This window comes from Bos grunniens, chromosome 10, assembly GCF_055505025.1.
Source record: "Bos grunniens cultivar Pamir isolate PY7600 chromosome 10, Bosgru_T2T1.0, whole genome shotgun sequence".
NCBI lineage: Eukaryota > Metazoa > Chordata > Mammalia > Artiodactyla > Bovidae > Bos > Bos grunniens.
Window position 1 is genome coordinate 93,067,501 of NC_141174.1, and position 18,299 is coordinate 93,085,799.

At 37.7% G+C, this 18,299-nt stretch overlaps 1 protein-coding gene across 3 annotated transcripts in view; it reads left to right on the forward strand.

The window, feature by feature from the left end:
* AP3B1 (adaptor related protein complex 3 subunit beta 1) overlaps positions 1-18,299 on the forward strand; it is a 235,814-nt gene that overhangs the window by 180,806 nt on the left and 36,709 nt on the right. For all 3 annotated transcript variants that reach the window (XM_086323143.1, XM_086323144.1, XM_086323145.1), the window contains one exon: positions 17,090-17,321. In XM_086323143.1, coding sequence (XP_086179269.1) covers positions 17,090-17,321 — 232 coding nt within the window. The remainder of the gene's footprint in view (positions 1-17,089; positions 17,322-18,299) is intronic.

An 18,299-nucleotide genomic window follows, 5' to 3' on the forward strand; every position in this document is an offset into this window, starting at 1 on the left:
AATACGATAGGGAAAGCAGAATTTTTTGATGCCTCTCAGATCACACATCAGCCATTGAAAGATATATGCAAATAAATATACCATAGACTCCACAGGTGGGTTTTGTAACATAAGAATTTAGAACAGTAGTTTCCAAATAGATATCATAATTACTTTATTAGTTTCCTATTACTGCTACATTGCGACCAATTTAGTGGTGTATAACAAATGCAAATTTATTATCTTACAATTCTGGAAGTCAAAGTCCAAAATGGGTCTTACCAAGCCAAAATCAAGGTGTTAGTACAGCTGTGTTTTCTTCTGGAAGTTCTAAGGGAAAATTCTTTTCCTTGCCTTTCCAGCTTTTAGAGGCTGCCCACATTCCTCAGCTCATAGCCTGTTACGTCTTCAGAGCCATCAATGACTGAGTTGTCTTTATACCCCATCCCTATAATACTGACTCTCCTGCTTCCTGCTTTCCCTTACGGGATCCATACAGTTATGGTAGCCCACATAGACAACCCAGGAAAATCTCATCTCAAAATCAGCTGTTTAGCCATCTTAATTCTCCCCTGCCATGCATCATTACATATTTATAGATTGTGTGGGGGAGACTCACATCCCTTTGGGGATCCATTATCTGTGTATCACCTCATGTATAGCACCTTTGGGGAGAAGAAGATTACTCAGATATTCATTCCTCATCTTTCAAATTGTGGAAGAGTGGAAGGGTAAGGCCATGGCATTATGGAGGGCGTTCTGATGGAGAGCCAAAGCCTAACACCGCAGATAAGCTTGTACTCCCAGATCTTGATGTTGATGGTGATCACTCACTATTCCTAAAATTCAAATGGAGCCCTCCTGTGGGGATTATGGCCAGCTACCTAACCAAGCAATTCTTATTTATGGCGGTTTTACTTAACTCTGGTCAGTTCAGTTCAGTCGCTCTGTCATGTCCAGCTCTTTGCGACCCCATGGACTATAGCACACCAGGCCTCCCTGTCCATCGCCAATTCCCGGAGTTTACTCAAACTCATGTCCATTGAGTCATTGATGCCATACAACCATCTCATCCTCTGTCATCCCATTCTCCTCCTGCCTTCGGTCTTTCCCAGCAGCAGGGTATTTTCTAATCAGTCAGTTTTCTTAACATCAAGTGGCCAAAGTATTGCAGTTTCAGCTTCAGCATCAGTCCTTCCAATGAATATTCAGGACTGATTTCCTTTAGGATGGACTGGTTGGATCTCCTTGCCATCCAAGGGACTCTCAAGAGTCTTCTCCAACACCACAATTCAAAAGCAAATGCTCAGCTTTCTTTATAGTTCAACTCTAAGATCCATACATGACTACTGGAAAAACCATAGCTTTGACTAGACAGACCTTTGTTGGCAAAGTAATGTCTCTGCTTTTTAATATTCTGTTTAGGTTGGTTAATACGCTGTTTAACTTTTCTTCCAAGGAGCAAGCATCTTTTAATTTCATGGCTGCAGTCACCCAGGAGCACTCAAATTAAGAGAAATTTGAAATTTTTCAAATCAATCATATCAAATTAAATTTTATACATCTGTATTTTCCTGTTGCTGTCTTTTTGATGCTTCTTTAAGTCAGAATTTTTATTTCAAAGTTTCCACCAATTTTCTTTTATTAGAATCTATTATATTAGCATTTCTCAGTGAAACATTGATTTATCTCAATAGATAATGGAAGCAGGTCTCAAATGACATGACTGTTTATGCAGAAATTTTAAGACATTTTAAAACGTAAGTATTATCACATAGGCAGAAAAAAATCATGCTGTTAAGACAACAGAATTCTAAAGTTATATTTTTTTAAATCATGCAAAGAAATTCTTCTCTCGACAGCATTTTTCTGCTTACATGGTTCATAAGAATAAACTTAAGTAGTCTTATTAAAGTTATAAAGTTAAATAATCATATGAAAATCAAGTTATAAAGAATGTCAAAATGGAATGTGACTCAAATCACTTATGGACTGGATTTGGTCAGGAGCAGTTGAATAGATCAGTTGGAACTTGAGCTGAACATTGTATTATGGTTAATATTTGATATTTAATTAAGTCATATGATTTATTAGAGTAAAGCATAAGTAAAAATTATTTAAGCAAATCATAGAACTAACAAGTGAGTTCTTTGTGCAAGACTGGCAAAAAATAGGGATACCCTGAAATTTAGAACTAAAGTGCAGTGTGTTTGGAGGACTCTGCTTAGGTTTTTTAAAGGTTTATTTTTTTCATCAAAGTGTTGTAGGAATTTCTGTTTTTAAAATGAAAGGACACTTATGAAAAAAATGCAGCATAGGAAATTAAAAGTTTTTTCCTATTTTATGGTGATACCCCTGGGGCTAATACTTTTTCTTTGGTATGTTAGGTGAAAGATAATAAAAGCTAACCTATCTCAAAGCTTACTGACTGTGCTTTGAACCAAATAGTTGAGTTAGTTTTTCCTCTCCCTGAGAGCTAAATAAGGAAAGGAACTCTTTAAATGTCCACTGCTGTCTCCTGGTGAAGTAGAGTCTAAAATTAGAGGGATAGTGGGGAGAAATAAGGAGAAGGCAATGGAACCCCACTCCAGTACTCTTCCCTGGAAAATCCCATGGACAGAGGAGCCTCGTGGGCTGCAGTCCATGGGGGTCACGAAGAGTCGGACAGCACTGAGCGTCACTTTCACTTTTCACTTTCATGCCTTGGAGAAGGAAATGGCAACCCACTCCAGTGTTCTTGCCTGGACAATCCCAGGGATAGGGGAGCCTGGTGGGCTGCCGTCTATGGGGTCACACAGAGTCAAAAACGACTGAAGTGACTTAGCAGCAGCAGCAGGGGAGAAATAATTTAATACAATAGCAGAATAGGAGTTAGATTTTGCTGTAAGTTGGGTGGGAGAATTAACTTAAGTATCAGTGGGCAGTAGGATAACATTTATGTTGCTGGAACTCTTGTAATGGCTTAGTTATGACTCCTTTCCTGTTTGCATGGTCTCTTCTTTAGGAAACTCTAAGAGAAAACAAGCAAAGGGTGCCATGACTCAATGAAAAGGTGGGTGGCCAGTATAGAACCGTGCTCAGAGTACAGTGTTCTGTGCCATGTTCTCAAAGAGCTGCATTTATTCCTGAACATCAACGTTTTTTAAAGCAATGCATCATCCTCCATCCAGCAAATGCCTGCCATAGCCAATAATACGTTGGCTTGTCCATTTTCAGTTTGTAGTACAAAACAAATGAAAGGCAAGGACATTACAATTGGGAAGGAAGGAGAACTATTATTTAAAAGGCTTTTAAATGATGTCACTATATATTCTTTTAACAACATCCTCTAAAAGTCTTTGAAAAAATAGTCCCTTCTCCCTCAGTTGTTAACAAAGACCAGGCTAGGGCCTGCTCTTTAAAAGGCTGTTAAATGGTGATACTATATTTTTTAATATCAACATCATTTAGAAACCTTTTAGAGAACAGTCCTCGTCACCCACAACTAACAACAACAAAAAAAGGATGTGGGGGAAGGGATTACTTTTTTAAAGGCCTTTGGATGGTACTTTCAATAAATACAGCAATATTGTTTTAAAAGCCCTTTTCCAATGGTGATTCAGTTTTTTGATATGTACTTTTAACCTCAAGACCCTATGTTATCAGACAGATTGATCTTTTAACGTTGACTGAAAACTCAATTTACTAATAATCCCAGTAATGCCTTTTATTGAACAGTTTAAAAATCAATTTCACATATACAATCTCCTGTTATCCTGAGAACAGCTCAGAGAGTAGACAGGATATGTATAATTAGCCCCATTTTACAGAAGAGAAAAGCAGAAACTAAGTGAGGTTGTGATTTAGCTAAGTTCTCACTGCTAACGTGTGGCTGAGGTTGAAGCCGTAACCCCAGTCCTAACAGTTTGATCTAGTGCCCCATCCAGTGCCTCTGGCTACCTTTACTACTTTCTTTTTAAGTGATATTCTCCATTGCTGTTTTCAACATGTGCAAACACTGAGAGTTAATTCTTCATAATTAGCATAAAAGTGGACTTCTGTAATTTCAGTACTGATGGTAGATGGTGGGAGTCTTATTAATACGGTACTTCTGATGAAGTAAAGAAGTATAAATATCTCAAAGTGTAGTAGTCTTCCTATGATGTTAGGGCATTCAGACTTTTCTGAGATTGTGCACCACATCATAAATTTTGTGTGCTTAGGAAATTATCGCTTGAAATTCATTTTAAGGTATCTAGTTTATTATATAACTGATAATTTAAAAATCTAGTCTCCTTTTATTGATTTGCTTCTGAAAGTTATTCTGCTGACTAAGGATACTGATTCATAATTAAGATCATAAGATTCCCTCCGTTATCATCAATCTTTGAAAGAAATCATAAATGCTGGTTGCTCCCACTTCCTGTAGTTCTCTGAAGAAGAAGTTTCCCCACTAGCTTTCAGGACTGACCTTTATTTCCCTTTATCACAAGGAATACTTTCTGGTTATTGAGAAAGCTAAAGAATCATAGATTATTTATTGCTTAACAGAAATGACAGTTAAAAGTGGTAAATTCTGATCTTTGTTCTGCCAGCGTTTTTTTCCTTTTGCTAATAAACATTGTCTTTAATGATAACGAAAGACGAGTACTTTCAGCTCCAAAACACTTTCATATGTAGTATCTCACTGAATCCTTATAAAACAGTCCTACAAATAAAGTAGCATTACCGTTTATTTTCTTCCCCGATGGCTCAATGGGTAAAGAATCCGCCTGCAGTGCAGGAGACACAGGGGCCGCAGGTTTGATCCCTGTGTGGGGAAGATCCCCTGGAGGAGGAATTGGCCGCCCCTGCAGTATTCTTGCCTGGAGAGTTCCCATGGACAGAGGAGCCTGGCGGGCCACACGGAGTGGGACATGACTGAGCACAGGGCACATAGCACCCTTTATTTTACAAATTCTGGCTCAGAGAAGTTAATAAGTTTCTTCTCATCAATAACTTTTAAGTTCTGCTAAAATTTAATGTTTTCTTTCTTACCACTGCCACCAGTAACTCTACCTGACAAGAAGGGTACCATAGCCTTTCTTGCTTCTGAAGAGAAGGGTTTCCTATGCCAAACATAGGGGTAGCCTGAGAACTTGGGCTGGTGCAGATACAGGCACTGAGGCCCCGCTCCTCGGTCTTCAGCCAGAAAAATTCATCCTCATTTGACTTTACTGAACATAAAGGTGGATCATCAGAGGCTTTGCTGCCACAGACATGGACTCCAGAGACTCTAAGGGTCCCGTGTCATAACCCACGGTCTCTCTCATCAGAGGCTTTGTTGTCACAGACGTGGACTCCAGAGGTTTTTGGGTTTCCTGTGTCGTCCCTACCTACCTCCTCACTGGAGAATATAAAACATGCTATGCTATGCTACGTCACTTCAGTCGTGTCCAACTCTGTGCGACCCCATAGACAGCAGCCCACCAGGCTCCCCCATCCCTGGGATTCTCCAGGCGAGAACACTGGAGTGGGTTGCCATTTCCTTCTCCAGTGCATGAAAGTGAAAAGTGAAAGTGAAGTCGCTCAGTCGTGTCTGACTCTTAGCGACCCCATGGATTGCAGCCTAACCGGGTCCTCCGTCCATGGGATTTTCCAGGCAAGAGTACTGGAGTGGGATGCTATTGCCTTCTCCGATGTAAAACATAGGCTTGGCAAAAAAGTTTGTTTGGGTTTTTCTATAACATCTTGCAGGAAAACCTGAACAAACTTTTGGCTAACCCAATATTTGTACACAGATCAGGAAAAAGTGTATGTGTGTGACAGACAGAGCTAGCTACCTAGTTCTTTGCTCTCAGAGAACCCATTTCCCCAAACTTGCCCTACATCAGGAATTCCTCAGCAACTTATAGTTTGTCCAATTGGCATCTCTGATGTAAAAAGGATCCTTTTCTTCTTTGTTAGATTCAAAGAATGTGTGCCTGCAGAGACCTGCTACTTGAAAAGAGCAGTAATAAAAGTGCCTTTCCAGTTTGTACATCAACTAAGACATCCTTGTTTTCCTTCCTCGCGGACTTCATCTAGATGACATCCCCATCCCTCTGCCTCCTAAGTTACAGTTCATTTCAGTGCAAGCAGCATGGCCAGTTTTTAGATGCTGCTGGCCCCTAATTTCATTTGTGAAATTAATGTGTGGAACAGCTACCACTCCCCTCACATACTTTGATAAAGTACTATTATAAAGCCTGGCTTTCCCCCTTAGGGTCTCCCTTTGGATCTTGCTGTCCTATAGTAGATATTCTCAGCATGACCTCACTCAGAATTCTCTAGAATTCTTTGACAAAATCATTATTAACAGCAAGATGGCTTGTGTGAGGCGCCCAGATGTTGCATTTGGCCATTCCCTTTCCATCCTTATGTTCCTTCCTCTTCTGAGGCCCATTCCATCATCTTACACCCTCTTCCTTCCCTTGTTATTCTCGTCTTGGGATCTGTTCATCACTTGCCTCCATTCATGAAGATCTTGGTGTCTTTCACATAATCTCTCCAGCCCCACGTCTCCCAGGAAGATCTCACTGTGTATACTATCAACCTGTGACATATGTAACCTCACAGACTCTCTGATCTGTTCCATTCCAGATTTTGACCTGTACAGAATTTCATCCAGATACTCTTTTATTTCAGCTCTGAAGTTATGTCTTACTCCCATACGTGTGCCTATCATGTTAACACCTTCAGGCCCTTCACTCCTCCAATATTTAGCCTAGATTTGCAACCCTGAAAGATAGATGGTAGTTTCCCCATTTCACAGATGTGAAAATTGAGGTCTCTAGAGTATGAGTAACTTTTTTAGTGTCATAGGCTTAGTAAGTTGCAGAGCCAGAGGTTCAACTCATCTATCTGGCTTCAAAGCTCAACACTTTTTACCCACTTCCTCACTGAGTGTATAAGGGAGGTACAGTCTACGACAGTCTGTGGTACAGGTTGCAGAGGGAAGAGTCAAGAGACAGGGAGGCCAATTTGAATGAGCAAGCAGAAATAAGAGGCGAGCAAAGACTTGGGAGGTACAGCAAATCATTAATTACGATTAAAGATTTCCATACTGTTTGAAATTGTTTTCAATAAACTGCACTTCTTTTGCCATTTCAAATTTAAAATTTTTTTAATGTTTTAAGTGTCACTGATGGACTTGAACTAAGCTGGTGGTAGACAGCAGAAAAGAAGAAAATGAATACAAAAGACATCAGACTTCTCAAGTAGTTGTTGGAGGGAAATAAGGATGTCAAACACAATGCCATAGTTCAGTTCTGAGCTTGGTTCAAAAGGAAGAGGGTCTACCATTTTCTTTTTTCATATGATGTCATTGATATTGTCAGAAAGCAGGTGAACTGCTAAGATCATATGATTATCATATTTGTCAGATAACCACACAAAATTGTTCTGTTCTTGTGTAATATGCTCTGGTTCTGACGAAATTTATTGTAGCCCATTATTGGAAGGTTTATGCTAAACACTTTGGAATCCAGCTTATTTTGGTTTTATTAGCACCCTACAGTCCATGGGGTTGCAAAGAGTTGGACACAACTGAGTGACTTCACTTTCACTTCACTTTAAGTCAGAAGTCCGAAAGGAAATACAAAAAAAAAATATACGAAAAAAAAATAGTAGAATAGTATAACATATCTGTATCCATAGTTTTGGAACTATTCCTCTATGAAAGTGGAATATATAATATATACAACTATATAAAAGTATATACACATCATTCTGGATTTCAGATTTATTAAAAAGTAGAATATTGACAGTGAGGATTATAAGTTTTCCTTTGGGGAGAGGAAAGAATAGGATATTATTATAAACTGATTTTACCTTCCTCTCAACAGCTGTGAAAACAGAACACATCCTATATGGGAGTCAGTGAACATTTTGTAAAGGGCCAGAGAGTAAATGTTTCCAACTTTGCAGACCACAGCCATTCAACTGTGCCACTGTGGCAAAGCAGCCAGAGACAATATAGAAATGAATGAAATGTGGCAGTGTCCCAGTAAAACTTCGTGGACATTGAATTTTAATTTCTTATCATTTTAGTGTCACAAAATGTTATTTCTTTTTATTTTTTCAAACATTTAAAAACGTAAAAACCATTCTTAGCTCACAGACTACACAAAAGCAGTGGACTAGTTTTGATTGATAGGCCAAGTTTGCTGGAGCCTGCTTAACACCATGCGTGAAGTAAGGTTCTCACTAAATGTTTGTTGATAATGTACTCAGCTGTTTCTGCAAATACACTTTTATTTGTTACCAAAATGAGAGGTGAATATACTGATGACTAAAATAAGAGTAATTAGTGCAATCATTGATACTTTCTAGAATACTGTTCTAGCTAACAGTTAAACAAATTTGCCCTTTGCTTTTTTTTTTAAATTGAAGGATAATGGCTTTACAGAATTTTGTTGGTTTCTGCCAGATGTCAACATGAATCAGCCATAGGTGTACTGCCATTTGCTTTTTTAAATCCTGTACTAGGTGCTAAGGGGCTTCCCTGGTGGCTCATGATAAAGAATTCACCTGTCAGTGAAGAAGACACCATTTTGATCCCTGGTTCATTAAGATCCCTTGGAGAAGGAAATGAGAACCACTCCAGGATTCTTACCTGGAAAATCCCATGGACAGAGAAGCCTGGCAAGTTTCAGTCCATGGAGTCGCAAAAGGGTCAAACCCAACTTAGCAACTAAACAACTACTAGGTGTGTGAGTGTGTGTGTATTCTGTCATGTGGGGTCTTTGTGACTCCCTGAACGATATAGCCTGCTAAGCCCCTCTGTCCATGAAATTTTCCAGGCAAGAATATTGGAATAGGTTGCTGTTTCCTTAGGAGATCTTCCCGACCCAGGGATCGAACCCTTATAGCTCTTGCATCGGCAGGCAGATTCTTTACTACTCTGCCACCTGGACCCGATACTAAATATTAAAGTGGGCTCACTTTCTACAGTTTACTGGGCTACTAAAGCAATACTCTAGCTTTCTGCATTACGGTTCTTACCACTTGAGATTTACACTGGTTTAAAAAGTGCTAATTTTAAAGATGAAACTGCATCTTTATTTACAACTGTTTTCTGGTCTTTTTTTTATAAATCATATACCTAAATATGTACTGCCATAAAATAAACCAAACAAAATTAGATACAAAGAAAGTATTTTATGTACTATAGACCTTTATATTTTTGAAGTCCAAAAACAGAGTAGATTGATAATATTTAAAAACGATTAAGTGCCTGAATGTGGATTAAAGCAAAAGACTAGAAGGCATTGTTTTCATAAAGCTTTATGTGGAAGTGTCATCTCTGAAATAGTAACGCAGATGTTGAACAAGGTTTATTCTTAGGCACTTACTTGATACTCCCTGTTTTATTTTCAATTCTCATTTAAATTTTATAATTCAATCATTTTGAAAGAAGTTTTACAACTTTAATCTTAATAATCTCAAAAAAAAAGCAGACATGCTATGTCATAAAATAACTATTAGTGACTAGTTTGTATCCTATAAATCTAACTTGAGTTGATAATATGGTCCATTACCAGCTAACTGCACAGAGTATTTTTCATTTTACACTCTTCAGTTACTTTTTAGTGAAGTGTTAAAAAATATGAAGCTTTTCTCCTCTCTAAAATTGCACGCTGTCTGTCTGTTATTAGGAAGATAACAGCTCTTATAAATGTTTCAGTAAGCGCTAAGTAGACAGTTATGAGCACTCTCATTCCACGCTTATTTGCTTACTGTAATAAACTGATAAAATATGTGTGGTTTGTCTCTGTGTATCTACAGGCATCATGAGTCACATAGATTTCCTTTAGAAATAATGTTGTGTCTGCAGAATTGATTGGTTATTTTCATAAACCATCTAAAGGTACACAAATGACTTTTATTATTTAAACATATGCTGTGTAAAGATTTGTGAGGATTATCTCACTGTTACTTGATGCTTTTTGTTCTGTTAACTCTAGAAGGCGGCTTTATATTTTAGAGTTATTACAGTTACTGAGCTAATTACCTTCTCAGGAATCATAGTGAAGATAACCCAAATCATTTGCTTTAGCTAAATTTTTAATTCTTTGAACATTGGCAATTAAATAATTAAATCAAAACTTTAAAAATATTGTCTTTCATAGTATCCTCTTTATACAAGTTTCAATATTTAATGGAAAATAATGCTTTTACCTGAACTGGATACTTTAAGAATTAGTGTTTGTATCATAGAAATCCTTCTAATTATTAAATTGTTCTTTGTGTGTACCTTTAAGAAATATGGTATTTTTCATTTGTGCATAATTATATGCACTAGGAAATTTTTGGTCAAGTCATATCCTAAAACCAACAAATATTAATATTGATAATCTTCACTTATCAACACCATAAGCTCCTTGAAAGACCGTAATATTTTTAGGGTATCAACACCGTAAGCTCCTTGAAAGACCGTAATGTTTTTAGGGTATCAACACCGTAAGCTCCTTGAAAGACCGTAATATTTTTAGGAAGAGTGTTGAGCACTCAGCATCTGTTAAGTAGTTATGACCAATGCTAGTAGTATATTATCTGTAGATCTCTGTAGACTAAATTAAAGTAGAAGAATTATACTTTGAGTTCTAAAAATGGATACAGTTGTGTTTTATAAATTGAACATAAAATCAAGGAATAAATGGAGAGACAGATAATAAACATAGCAAATAAGCAAATTATGTGATCATGTGTATTGTATCCAAGAAGGTATTAAGTGACTATGGAGAAAGAAGAAAGGGGAATCAGAAGGAAGAGATGCAAATGGGTTAACCTCGTTAAGAAGGAAACACTTGAGCAAAGGTATATTGACACCGAGCCATGTGAGTATTTGGAGATAGTGCATTCCAGGAGGAGGCATCCAGTGCCAAGGCCCTGGGTGGGAGGCTTACTGGTGTGTGCAAGGAGTAGGAAGGGTGTCAGGGTGGCTGGAGTGAAGGGAGTTGTGGGTTCAAAAGTAACAGGAAACGAGGTCAAAGAAACACAGTGGGGCCAGGCCATATGGGGCCTTATCGGCCTTTATCAGAGTTTTTAGGTCTCATTTTCAATGAAATTGGGAGCCACTGAAGGGTTTTGAACAGAGAGGCGATGTGATGTAACTTTATTTTAACTGATTTTTACTGTCTTCTGTTTTCATTATGTGCTCTGTAGGATGCAAGAATAGGAGCAAGGAGACCAACTAAAAGGCTATAGGAGTAATCCAGATGTGAGGTTGTGGTCGCTCACCTTTCTCCCCAAGATACCCATGGGAGACATAGAGTCAGAGAACAAAGACGGGCAAACCAGTCCTTTATTAGCCAGGGTTTTGCTCTGTAGCCTCAACATAGAACTTCAGTGAGTAGTATGGGCACATCAAGAATTCCTCTTCCCTAAAGAGAGTAGCCTGGAACCAAAGCAGACTTTTAGATTGAACCTTAAGAATTGCTAATTCCACTTTTTTTTTCCTCTCTTTTTTTTTTTGAGGTATAGTTGATGTACAAAATTATTTATGTTTCAGATGAACAGTATAATGAATCAGTTTTTAAAGGTTATGCTCCATTTATAATAGTAGTTATAAAATGTTGGCTGCATTCCCTGTGTTGTATGATATATCCCTGGAGCTTATTTAATTTATACTTATTCGTTTGTACCTCTTAACTTCCTACTCCCATCTTTCTCCTCTCCCTTTCCTCTCATCAGTGGTTACCACTAGTCTGTTCTTTATACCAGTGAGTCTACTTTTTTGTTGTTATATTCACTAGTATGTTTTCTTTTTTAGATTCTACATATAGTATTTGTCTTTCTTTGTTTGACTTATTACACTTAGCATAAAACCCTCCAAGTCCATCCATGTTGTTGCAGATGGCAAAATTTTTATTCTTTTTTATGACTGAGTCGTATTCCACTGTATGTATATGTGTGTGTATGTATACACACACCATATCTTCTCTATCCATTCATCTATTGACAGACATTTTGGTTGCTTCCAGATCTTGGCTATTGTAAATATGTTGTTAAGAACATTGAAGTGCATGTAGTTTTTCAGATTAGTGTTTTCTTTTTTTTTTTTGAATATGTATCTAGGAGTGAAATGTCAGATGGTAGTTCTATTTTTAGTTTTTTGAGGTACTTCCATATTATTTTCCACCAATTTACATTGGTGGAACACAACAATTGTTGGTGAGGATGTGGAGAAAGGGGAACCCGTCTACACTGTTGGTAGGAGTGTAAATTGGTGAAAAATAACATGAAGGTTTCCTAGAAAGCGAAAAATAGAACTGCCATATTACATTCCACTCCTGGGTACATATCCAAAAAAAGAAAACACTAATTTGAAAAACTACATGCACTTTAGTGTTCATAGCAACATACTTACAATAGCCAAGGTCTGGAAGCAACCAAAATGTCCAGCAGTAGATGAATGGATAGAGAAGACGTGTGTGTTCTGATAGTTGTGAAGTGATATCTCATTGTGGTTTTAATCAGCATTTCTCTTATAATTAAAGATGTTGAGTATCTTTTCATGTGCCAGCTGGACATCTGTATGTTGTCTTTGAAGAAATGTTTATTCAGATCTCCTGCCCATTTTTTAATTGGGTGGTTTGTTTTTTTGATGTTGAATTGTATGAGCTGTTTATGTATTTTGGGTATTAACTCCTTATCGGTCATATCATTCACAAAACTTTTCTTCTGTCCAGTAGATTCTCTTTTCATTTTGTCAGCAGTTCCTTTGCTGTGCAAAAACTGTTAAGTTTAACATAGTCCCATTTGTTTGTTCTTGCTTTTATTTTTGCTCTAATTCAACTCTTTGATCTACAGAATTGGTACTCATATGGTTGAACCTAATCAGATGCCATGTATGAGTTTCACCATAACATCTCTACCAGGGCTTTAGGGGAAAGAATGAGAAAGTACATTCTCCCATTATGATTTTATTCCCCAGTCCCCCAGTTAGCATACTGAAATCTGACTAATCCTGATTAGTAGTAGAGTTGGGGGAGTTAAATGACAGAAACTGAATTTGAACTGGCTTAAACCAAAGAAAAGGGGCAGGGGGTTCCACTTCCTAGAGTATTTTACAGAAAACTATGCTTCAGAAATGGTAGGAATATGTCAGCTTTAAGAACCACCCAAACCAAAGATACGAGCAGGGCTCTCTGTCTCTCATCTGTGCTTTGTTTTATTTCTTGCTGAGCAATACGGCAGGAAATGTGGCCACAGATATTAGAGTTTTAAATCTCAGACTTTTAGCCAATTGAGAGAGATTGACCCTACTTCCCAAGTGCCAAATCCAAAAATCCTAGAAAAGGTACTCATTGGGCCAGGCATCCATTCCTGAGCCATTCCTTAATGTGGTCAGATCATGAGTTGGCATGAGAACATGCCAGCTGCGTCAGGAACTGAATGGCAACATTCTTAGAAGATGGTCAGATGTGTTAGGCAGTCCCGGACATAATCTCTGTAGGTGGAGCACTGGGGAGAAAGCGCCTTTGAAAGACTAGCCTTTACTTTTCAACCAGGTAAAAGCAATCCTGAAACACTGAATTCTGATTCCTCAGTGTCTGTCATAAATCTTACTTGATACTTCGTTGTCAGCCATCAGAAGACATTGTAAGACATCAGAAACCCATAGAAATAATTATCCAGGTTATAAAATCAACTTTTACAAAGGAAAGTGAAAAGAAAAAAGTAGCTTCTACTATATAAAGTCAGCTTCTCAGTAGCAAAGCACACTAGATTAGCCCAGGCGGTACCATTGTGAAGATTCTGTAAAGGTGCCCTTGAGTATAAGCTAGGTTTTTAGCTCATATTCCTGTCTCAGGCAGTTATAGCTGTACAGCTGTACATGATAGTCCTACTCAGTGTTAATTTAGCTCTTTGGAGTAAGTAGATCTGGGAATTGTTGAGTGACCAAAAAATAAGGAAATGAATAGGTATCAAAGAACTGTGAAGGGTATGAGATGGTGCCTCACTTGCCAGTTAACAAATTAGCCTGAGACAATTTCATGGCTACTAATAGAAGACACAGACTCCTGTGTCAAAGGCAAAGGACAATTTATTACTCACAGCAGTAGCAGTAGCCAGGGGAACATCGTTCTTGCCACTTCCCCAATTTTCACAGAGTGACATGATGAATGCTAGATATGACTGCACATGCAGTGTGTTGCTTTAGAGAAGAAGATGTTTAGCATAAAAGATCCCAACCTTTTATAAGGGTCTTTTGGTAAATATGTTCAACCTTCACGCCAGAGGGGAAGCACTGAACCATTTCCAAAGACTGTTTGCTATACGTCCTGGAAAAGATTTTCAGGAGCAAAGCTGTTTGTTGATGCCTTTCCTTAGAAGCTGTGCAGAACTGTGAGAGAATATGGGGAACAACTGGAGAAGGAAGGATGTGACATTGTGCCCTTAGGTCAGGGGTCAGCCAACTTTGTCTATAATGGGTCCAGATAGTAAATATGTTAGGCATTGGAAGTACTCAGCTCTTCCACCATAGAGCAGAAGAGCAACCATCCACAGTATGTCAAAGAATGCAAATGGCTGTGTTCCGGTAAAACTTTACGAGACAGGCAGCAGGTCGTATTTGGCTTGTGGGCCAAAGATGGTCTGTTTTGTTCAGATTTTTCAAGTATCCTTAAACTTAAATCCTTATTTTCACAGCTGCAGCCTAGGTTATTCTCTAATTAATTTACCTTTTACTGTTGTTTTAACATTTAGTAAAATAATCATTATTTATCAATTGTAAAGTCAGAAAAGCCATCTTAGAATATAAGCACCCGCAGATCATATCTGTGCTTCTGGAGTATAGGTAACTAATCTGATATACAAAACATTGAACTAAAGTCTTGTTTTCTTGTCAGGATTAATTGTATTACATGTGGAAATTGGCAAAGGATTTATGGAACCTGCTGGTTTTCTTGAACAAAATATCATCTATGTAGTTAAGATATTAGAGGAGATTCACGAAATGTGACTTGTATGAACTTAGAAAATAGGTTAGAAAAACCAGTCATTCTCATTCAGCCCGTCTCTGTAGTTTAAAAAAAGCTATATTATTACCCTCTAAATGCCATTTAGGAGCTATTTACTGTGAAAGAAAACGTAGGCTTTTTTGCATTATCGTGGAGGATTGTTTCGGAGGACCTTTTTAGATGCTAACTTCATTAAAGAGTGCTTCTTGAATTTGGCTGTGTGGAAAGGGTGAGTGAAGACAGTTACACTGTTTTCCTTCCATTGCTGTACACTGCTTTAGCATCATTTTAACTGTCATAATAAAGGTGCAGAATTTTGAGACAAATTGGACCATGTGTCCCAGAACTAGATTGAGAGAATTCAATAAACCAACTCAGACAAGTTGACAGCTCTTAAATGACATAAGGCCTGACTTCAAAGAGCCTTATATGATGTCTAGAGTGCTAATTCCTGGCTGCTTATAACTCCAGATTCCTGCTTCTCTTCTGCTTTCCTACTTAACTCTTGGATTTTTGTTGATGCATTTTAAATGATTAGTATTATTATTAGGCTTTTTATATATCAGATGTCAGTGGCATAATGAACCTGTTGAGCAGGTTAAATTATAATAGGAAACCTAGTTTGGGAGAGTACACTTTTTAGGAACAAATCTTGATTGGGCCTGTTTAATTACAAATTGTTTTTTTTTTTTTTTTTAAAGCCTTCCTATGTCAAATCACATGCAGTGCTTTGAATGGAAAGACAGCCACCTTATGATTTTAGAATGGATGGGTTTTTTTTTTTTTTTTTTTTTACTGAATATGCTGCCTTTGATTCCAGTCACAATTGAATTTAGCTCAAAGAGTTTAAAGTTCAGTGGAAACAGAAACAGGTGATTAGCCAAGAAAATATTGGCAGGGGGGCGGGGTGGGTGGAGGAATAAAGGACACTTTGTTTTGTCAAACAACTGAATCATATTGCGGGCCTTTAAGAAATAAAACAGTATGGTACTGATTTAGCAGTTCTATCAAAGTTCAAAAACGTCTCCAACTAAATAGAATGTTTGCATTTACAGATCATTGAGGAAAAGCTAGTCATTGAATCATGTACAAATGTTACGTATTTGGAGGAAAATGATTAAATATAGAGTAGATACACCTAAATTCAGTTCAGTTCAGTCGCTCAGTCGTGTCCAACTCTTTGCAACCCCATGAATCACAGCACGCCAGGCCTCCCTGTCCATCACCAACTCCCGGAGTTCACCCAAACTCATGTCCGTCGAGTCAGTGATGCCGTCCAGCCATCGCATCCTCTGCCATCCTCTTCTCCTCCTGCCCCCAATCCCTCCCAGCATCAGAGTCTTTTCCAATGAGTCAGCTCTTCGCATGAGGTGGCCAAAGTATTGGAGTTTCAGCTTTAGCATCATTCCTTCCAATGAACACCCAGGACTGATCTCCTTGAGAATGGACTGGTTGGATCTCCTTATAGTTCAAGGCACTCTCTACCTAAATTAGTTCCTCATAAATTGAAAAATTGGAACCATAAGAGCTCTGGAAGAAAATGTAAATGAATAGTTACTAATCTTGAGGCAGGGAAGATCTTTTAATTGTTAAAGCAAAGGAGGAACCACTTAAAAAGGAGGTCTTTAGTTTACAGTGAAAGAAATTCAAGATGAAAAAAGTTAAAGGAGTCAAAATTGGAAATAAAAGTATAAATATCTACCTATAATGAAAGATATTATAATCTGCCTATAATGAACTTACAGGCAGATATAAGTTCTGCCTTATAGTTTGAGAGCCCAAGGAAATCAAAAGACAAATTATTAAAAATAAAAAGAAAATTGGCAAAATGTCCAAAATATATTATACCTAGGAAGAAAATAAAGTTTATAAACTCTAAAAAATATATATATTTATATAACTGCAATTATTTTCTTCTTTTTTAGATGTAGATTGTCAAAATATTTTAATATATGCCTGGGGAGTACGGAAAAATTTTTATAATTTCTGACTTCATACCTATCTATGCAATACCCTATTATTGTGATTTATTTAATACTTTAGGGAAAATAGGAGTTAAATGTTACGAATTTTTACATATTTTCTAAGAATTAGTAATCATATTCACTAATTCACTTTTTCTTTCTTTTTCCAATGTGCAATAGGTCAGTACTCCTGTCTTTGTACCAGGGAAAACTCATGTACTGCTTCATCGAATGAGTGGGAAAGGACTCGCTGCCCACTACTTCTTTCCAAGACAGCCTTGCATTTTTGGTGATAAGATGGTCTCCGTGCAAATAACACTGAATAATACCACTGATCAGAAGATAGAAAATATCCACGTAGGGGGAAAAAAGCTTCCTATGGGCATGCAAATGCATGTTTTTAATCCAATAGGTAAATATTAATTCTCATTTATTGCTTTAACTAGATTTGATAATTAAATGTGTTTATTTTTAAAATAAAATAGAATACATATTATTTTATTCATTTTTAGCAAACTCAATTTATATTGGGTTGGCCAGAAAGTTCATTTGGGTTTTTCATTACCATGGCATGGGAGAACCGGAACGAACTTTTTGGCCAACCCAACATTAGTTTTTCCTTTTTAAACCAAATTTATCGTATAAGATAAGTACATTTCTTTGCCCTTAGCAAATCAGGTACCATCAATGGTGATAACCAGTACTGATGAAAGAATGGTTCTGGAGAATCAAAATTGCTTTGCATTTTTCCTACCTGCATCACCTACCCTGCTCCTTTCCTGGTCAGCTTCCTTCCCTGCCTGATTTTACTTTGCCTTTTGGCTATAGTACCCCCTGCATCTTTTCTTCCCCATTTTCCTTCACATTCTATAGATTGAAATGTAAAGGGAGCAAAGACTGAGAGGGTGTATAACAATTCTTTGTTTGTCTTCCTCTTTCTGATGGCAGAAAGCCCACAGTATGTTTCTGAAGGCAGAAACACCCACTGGTATTTTTTTCACACATCATGTGTTTTAATCTGTTGCCACCATTTAAAAATCAGCATCCTTTGACACTAAAGGACAAACCCAGAAATCTCGCTGTTCATGGATAAAGCACAAGAGTATGGTGGTACCCGTGCTTTATCCCACCTGCTGCACACCCAGCTGATGCCAAGTGGGCTGCCCCTGCTGTGCACCAGTGCCTTCCAGGCTGCCTCAGGGCCCAGTACATCATACTATCTCCCCAGCTGCTACAGGAAATACACCTTCTTAGCATTAAGTGTGACAGTTGCATGGCTGGCTTTGAATTTTTAAAATGGTACAGTAGTTCAAATGTTTAGCTCTATTTTGGTTTTGTGTGAGTAGAGGCAGTCCTACAATTTAGTTGAAAGAAGCTTCAGAAAAGATCT